The sequence below is a fragment of the Berghia stephanieae genome, chromosome 7 (genome assembly GCF_034508935.2).
Source record: "Berghia stephanieae isolate SIO BIC M18660-M18661 chromosome 7, UCSD_Bste_1.3, whole genome shotgun sequence".
Lineage (NCBI taxonomy): Eukaryota > Metazoa > Mollusca > Gastropoda > Nudibranchia > Aeolidiidae > Berghia > Berghia stephanieae.
The window spans coordinates 6210146-6217645 of record NC_088366.1 but is presented as its reverse complement, the minus strand read 5'-3'; the positions used below and the strand labels follow the sequence as shown (position 1 = coordinate 6217645).

At 37.7% G+C, this 7500-nt stretch overlaps 1 protein-coding gene across 1 annotated transcript in view; it reads left to right on the top strand.

Annotated features, from left to right (window-relative positions):
* The window catches only part of LOC144976418 (uncharacterized), a 49269-nt gene that overhangs the window by 19433 nt on the left and 22336 nt on the right, over positions 1 to 7500 (top strand). The window contains exon 7 of the mRNA XM_078920707.1: positions 6334 to 6502. Within this exon, the coding sequence (XP_078776833.1) occupies positions 6334 to 6502 (169 nt within the window). The remainder of the gene's footprint in view (positions 1 to 6333; positions 6503 to 7500) is intronic.

Below are 7500 nucleotides of genomic sequence, written 5' to 3'. Positions count from 1 at the left end.
AAGTTTAGTGGATTTTGCCCTAGATAAAAGCTCAATTGTTTTTTTAATATATATTTTGACATATAGTCTTAACAACTAAACAAAGAAATGTTGATCCTAAATGTAGGCTTCCTAAACGTAAAGCGCTTTGGGGCACATTTTGTGGATTTTGCGCTATATAAAAGCTCTATTATTTTTAATTAGATAGATTTAGGTAACTACGCCGGAGTTCTATGAAAAGACACGTTATAGCGAGTTGGAGAAGTTTTGTGAACAAAATTTAAAAAATCATGTTTCTTTTTTTTTTTTTCTTCAGCTACAGCTGACATTGCTGTAGAGTGGTTATTATTTTACTGTAGAATATCAGAAAGATAAATTTCAGAAAAAATGTGTCAGTGCATGACATAAACAGCTGGAAGATGAACATTTTGGATTTGCATTTAATATTTTGCATGTTCTGAAAGAATATGCTCGCCAGAGAATGTTAATCTTTATTTGAAATAAAGTTATGGTCAGATGTATGGGAAAGGTATCCAGCAACTTTTCTCAAATTTCATACTTTTTCAACTTGACTAGCTGTAAAACAATATTTAGAAGTAAAATAAAGCTTTAATATTTCCCGAAGATGTACAAAAAGGGTTGATTTCATCATTTTTGACAATAACTTTTGGATAAAATTGGATCTTCTAACTTAAATTGGAAATATCTCAGTTCAAACCTTTTCACCATCCGACTGATTATGTCAATCACTGTAACAAATAGTGCCCAAAATATCATTATTAGCTCTTTAGAGTATTTAGAATTGTAGAAGGCTTTGCCAACTCAAAGCGTGACTCGAAGATTCAACATTTGTGCAGCCATGTGGTCCAGTGGTATGACATTCGCATTCGGATCGGAAAGTCCTGGGTTCGACCCTAGCTCGGCGCATAGTTGAGTCATTGGAAAAGGCTCTTTACTCACATTATCTCACCGTAATCAGATGTAAAATGAGTACCTGGCCGTTGACAAAGTTGTCTCTGTCAGAAAAGTATATATTAAAATATATGACCCAACGCCTCGAAGCGGTATTAAGTCGGGATTTGGAAAACGAGGAAAACCGGTTTTAAAGGTGGGAGTGGTCAAAATTATCTAATTTCAGTTTTTGGTTGTTTCAGAAACTACAATCATTTTTCTACATGAAAACATAATAATTCAACATAGATATTGAGGATAAGTTATATAAATTTAACGTTTAAAAAACCAACTATCAATGACTCATTCAAAACGAGAGTTGACTTTCTCTCAGAGAGCAACCATTTCCAAGACTTAGTAATATCAAGTCTTTTCCTCCACCAATACCATGTAAGATACCACAGCAAAGGGCGTGTCTTTATCTATCTCAGAAAAAGTATGACTGTTTCCACAATTTCAAAGTTCAACCAATAATGATCTTTAAAAACTGTAAACAAGTCTAGGTTTTTCCCTGATAAAGTTACAAACGAATGATTCTTATTGGTCAACGCTCATCACATGCGCCTGTTGGCCATTAAAATGACCGGGCAAGGTGTCATGACGTCAGCGTGCGCGTGTTACATATGTGTGCGTTTGTGCATTTTGATACACATTCGCGTGTTATTATTTCTTTGTCTAGCTGCATTGGTTAATGATCGAGGTGAGGGTCCTTTGTCCCTCTTCCTTTATTCATGAAATTATAGAACATGCTAAGACTTTAATTGGGTGGGGTTCCTGACCTCCCATAGTGGGCAGGGAGGTACTTACTGCCTTCTATCCCCCTATATCTGTTTTCCAACGAGCTTTCTGTCTTATTCTTGGAATGAGATTACTTGGTTTTGTCCTGGCCCTGACCGGATACCCTTGGTCAGAGGGGAAACATGTGTATAGTTAGTTTTGGGAGGTAATATTTTTTCCCTTGTAAATCATCTCTCTGTTATGTAATGTATTATGTTTTGTTCACACATCATAATATGATTTGTAAACATTTGAGTGTATTCCTCTTAGTGGGGACTTGTGCTTGTGACTGGATAAGACTTTTAGGTGATCTCAAACTAAGTTCTTCAATAGTTTGCTCTTGGAATCTACATCTGTTCCATATTTGACCCAATTCTCCTTTGTCTTACCTTTTCATGGATGCTTTAATTGTAATTCTAGAACTTATTACTATCCCATTTTCTTCCTTTTTACTGACGCTGATATGACCTTAATGTTTTGCAATCGCCGTAAAACCCTTTATAAAATAAAAACATAAGACTTTAATAGGACAACAGTTGCCTAATCTTATACTTACAGAGATTGTATTAGGATAAACATTTAATCTTAAGTACAAAAGCAGAATAGTAAATAGAGCCTTCAACAATCAATTAACTGCCGATGGAAATACGTGTAACTAAAAAATGAAAAGGTTAAATGTATGGATAGACAAACAGAAAGAGAGACAGGCCTATTAATGGATGAATAGATAGGTAGATAGATAGATAAATAGATAGATGGATAGATAGATAGATGGATAGATAGATAGATGGATAGATAGATAGATGGATGAAAAGGAGAGAGGGACCATAAGAGAGAGAGAGAGAGAGAGAGAGAGAGAGAGAGAGAGAGTGAGAGAGATTTTCGTTTTGTCGTGCTTTCTTTGTATACTGAAAGAAGGGGGGGGGTCTTTTTAGACAATTAACAATGTGGGTGAACGCTAAGAAAATCTTGAGAGATTCAATAACATCTTTTCATGTAAGTCATTGCACAATAAGACCCAATCCCTCCTCCTCAAGCTGTCATCAGACTCAAAATGGAAACAGTGCAATGAATAATTTGACCAGCCATTTCTTTAATTGCATTCTCATTGGTCAATAGGTTTCCAGTTGATTGACTATGACTTACTTTGAAACAAATAAATGCTTTCTTAAACTATCCCTACAATTCTTTGCTCCGCCTCCATCCCTTTCTTCATGTCTACCTTTCTCTATCCTTCTCCCTTTTGTTTCTTTCACACATACAAACAAACAGTTATACAGTCAGGCTTCAATCTTTACTCTATTTCCCTCTTAATTCACAAGCAGTCTCTCTCTCCTCCCACTCTCGCTCCTCTTTTACTTTACCTCTCTCTCTCTACCCCTTCTCTCTCTCTCTCTCTCTCTTTCTCTCTCTCTCTTCTCTCTCTGTCTTTCTCTCTCTTCGTTGTGTGTGTTAGTTTCTTGTGTGTGTGTGTGTGTGTGCGTGCATTTTACTCTCTCATTCTTTCTCTTCCTCTCTCATCCTGTTTCTTGATATTTCTTTCCCTGCCTATCCGGCTTCACATAGTTTCAAAACCGTACTTTGAAATTATAAACCCTTCTCTAACTTTTGGCATTTTGAAATTGTATTTCCTCTAATAAATAAGACAAAAAAGTCACATTAATAATTCTTATTTCATTGATTCTTTATTGAAATATCAAAAATTCTTCAAACTGTGAGCAATGTCATAAAATAGTCGGCATCCCCTTTTTTTTTTTTTTTGGTGTTTTATTTATTTTAAAGACATCTTACATAATAATGAATAACTACAAAATTGGATTATTTCAAACATGTGTATTTACATTATCAAATGTATATTCTAAGCTCATGTCAAATTCAGTGATGCCAAAACTCCGGTTTCAGCGGTAAAAAAATCCGGTCTGGAGAAGAAAAAAAAATTCGGGTTACGGCAACTTCCGTCAAATTCCAGTGAGGTTAAAATGTTCCAAGGATACCCCCTCCCTCCAGTCACTACTAACACAACCACCACCACCACCACATCATCTTCATTACCACGACTACAACAACCACTACCACCACATCATCATCATCATCACCATTGCTACTACTACAACCACAACTACCATCACCTCCACATCATCATCACTATTACTACAACCATCACTACTACCACTACTACTACAACCACCACCACATCATCATCATCACTAACACTACTACTACAACCACCACCATCACCACATCATCATCACTACCTCTCCTACTACAACCACCACCTCATCATCATCATCACTACTAACAGTACTTCAACTACAACCACCATCACCACCACATCATCATCACTACTACTACAACCATCACTACCACTACTACTACAACCCGGGTTACGGGCAACTTCCGTCAAATTCCGGTGAGGTTAAAATGTTCCAAGGATACCCCCTCCCTCCAGTCACTACTAACATAACCACCACCATCACATCAACTTCATTACCACTATTACTACAACCACCACCATCACCACATCATCATCACAACCTCTCCTACTACAACCACCACCCCATCATCATCATCACTACTACCAGTACTTCAACTACAACAACCATCACTACCACTACTACTACAGCCACATCACCTTCCCTATCACCACTACTACAACAACCACCACATCACCGTCCCCACCACTGCTGCAACAACTACCATATCGCCATCCATGCCACCACAACTACAACCACCATCATATCACCATCCCTGCAACTACCAGTGCCGTAAAAACCTTTCAAATAAATTTAGCTCAAATCTCTCTCTCTCTCTCTCTCTCTCTCTCTCTCTCTCTCTCTCTCTCTCTCCATCTCTCTCTTTCCCTCTCTCTGTCCCCCTCTCTCTCTCTCTCTCTCCCTCTCTCTCTCCATCTCTCTCTTTCCCTCTCTCTGTCCCCCTCTCTCTCTATCTATCTCTCTCTCCCTCTTCACACAAACACATACATAGTACATACACACATACTCACACACACACACACACACACACACACACTGGATTAATCTTCATGTTCACCTTCCTGTACTTGCCAATAACATCTAATCACAAATACTTTAACCTCAAACTTTAGCCTCGTTAGTTTTTCAAGAACATGTTGCTCTACTTTTCACTAGATGAAGTTTTAGCACTCTCTCTCTCTCTCTCTCTCTCTCTCTCTCTCTCTCTCTCTCTCTCTCTCTCTCAAACACACACACACACACACACACACACTACAACCATCACCACCACATCTTCATCACGACCACTACTACTACAACCACCACTACCACCACATCATCACTACCACTACTACTTCAACCACCACCACCACCACATCATTATCATTACTACTACTACTACTACTACTACTACTACTACTACTACTACTACTACTACTACTACTACTACTACTACTACTACTACTACTACTACTAATACGACTAATACTACTACTACTACTTCTACTACTACTACTACTACTACTACTACTACTACTACTACTACTACTACTACAACCACCACCACCACATCATCATCACTACCACTACTACTACAACCACCACCACCACATCATCATTACTACTACAACCACCACCACCACATCATCACTACTACTTCAACCACAGCCACTACTACAACTACAACCACCACCACCACCACCACCACATACTCATTAATACCACTACTACTACTACTACAACAGCCATTATCACATCGTCATCATCATCACTACTACAACTACTACAACTACTACTACTACTACTACTACTACTACTACTACTACTACTACTACTACTACTACTACTACTACTACAAACACCAACACAACATCATCCTCACTACGACCATTACTACAATCACTACCATTAGGATTTGGAGCTTAACTTCATTTGAAATAAGGAAACTTTGGGGCTGTATTTGGCAATGTGTTTATATATCATAATATAGTTCTAATCAGTTATCTATTTAGATCTATACAATATTTAAACACGGTACCAAATACAATCCTAATTCCCTTTTGTGTGTTCGGAAATTGCTCTTTCGGCATTGAAATTCCTCCGAGTGGTGCCTGAAATTCCTGTGAGTCAAATTGAAAATTGAAGTCTCTGCAATTTTTACTATTCTCGTCAAATTTCCAACGCCCATATCTAAGGAGTTATCTGTGCCCATTGATTTGACTGTGCGTGAAAATGGTGCCTCACATCAAAGTTGATTTTCTCAAAACTTGATTTTTACTCTCTCCCTACTTCAAACGGTCATATCTCGGCAATGAAGAATCAGAATTTTATCAATTTGGTATCAAATTTTAAAGCAAAAAATAAGCTATGATTGGGTATCAAAAACACAAAATTAACAAATCCGACTTAATACCGTTTCGAGGCGGAGAGTCACAAAAATATCGCCTAACAGGCGTCATGGATCGTTCTACATGTTACGTGTTGCTGCAGGTCAGGGACCCTCCCCCCCCCCCTCCCCCCGTAAAGCGCTTTGAGTACATTTAGTGGATATTGTTCTATTTAAGAGCTCAATCTTTATTTATCTATTTATTTATTATATTTACAGAGCAACAGTTGTGTTTCATTACAATTCTTATTTATTTTTACTTTACAGGGACAAGGTGTAATTTACTATTTCAACATCAATCCACGTCCAAAGAACATAAAAAGCTCCCTCAAATACCGGGCTTTTCTGCAATCTTACGACCCTAAGCTCTACAAGCTAGTTAAAGAGGTTTTCCCTTGTGACAATGTCTTTTATAAACGGTGCCACTCCAATAGATGTAAATACAATTAAAATATCATCATTGTCATTATCATCGTCGTCGTAGTCATTATCGTTATGATGATGATGATGATGATGATGATGATGATGATGATGATGATGATGATGATGATGATGATGATGATGATGATGATGATGATGATGTTATTATTATTATTATTATTATTATTATTATTATATATTAGTAGTAGTAGTAGTAGTAGTAGTAGTAGTAGTAGTAGTAGTAGTAGTAGTAGTAGTAGTAGTAGTAGTAGTAGTAGTAGTAGTAGTATTGTATTTATTATTATTATTATTATTATTATTATTATTATTATTATTATTATTATTATTATTATTATTATTATTATTATTATTATCGTGAAGGCGGGTAGTTTATAAAGCAAAAATTCGGTAAGAGAGATTTAGCGCGTTTGAGTCAGAAACGTGCTTACTAATGGCGTGCTTATAGGCGGCATGGCGTGTATGCTTAGCTTACTGTATAAATCAGTGGTTAGAACTATTTTGGGGTACGAAATGCTTTGTACGGCTATGTAGTCTAACGGTATGCCACTCGCTTTCGAATAGGAAGGCCCTGGGTTCGAGCCTAGCTCAGCGCATAGTTAGTTTGTCCTTGGAGAAAAGGTTCTTTACTCACTTTCTCTCACCGTACACAGGTGTAAAACGAGTACCTGGCCTTCAACAGCGTTGTCTCTGTGAAAAAAAATAACAGTAACGCCTAACCGGCGTCGCCATGTCTCGTTCTGCATGTTACGTGTTGTTACGTGTAACTGTTGGTCAGGGACTCCCTTGTAAAGCTCTTTGAGCGGCTATGTGGTCTAGTGGTATGACACTCGCTTTCGGATCAGAAGGTCCTGGGTTCGAGCCTCGCGCTCGGCTCATAGTCGAGTCATTGGAAAAGGCTCTTTACTCACATTCTCTCACCGTACTCAGGTGTAAAATGAGTACCTGGCCGTTAACAGCGTCGTCTTTGTCCGAAAAATTGTAATATCGCCTAAC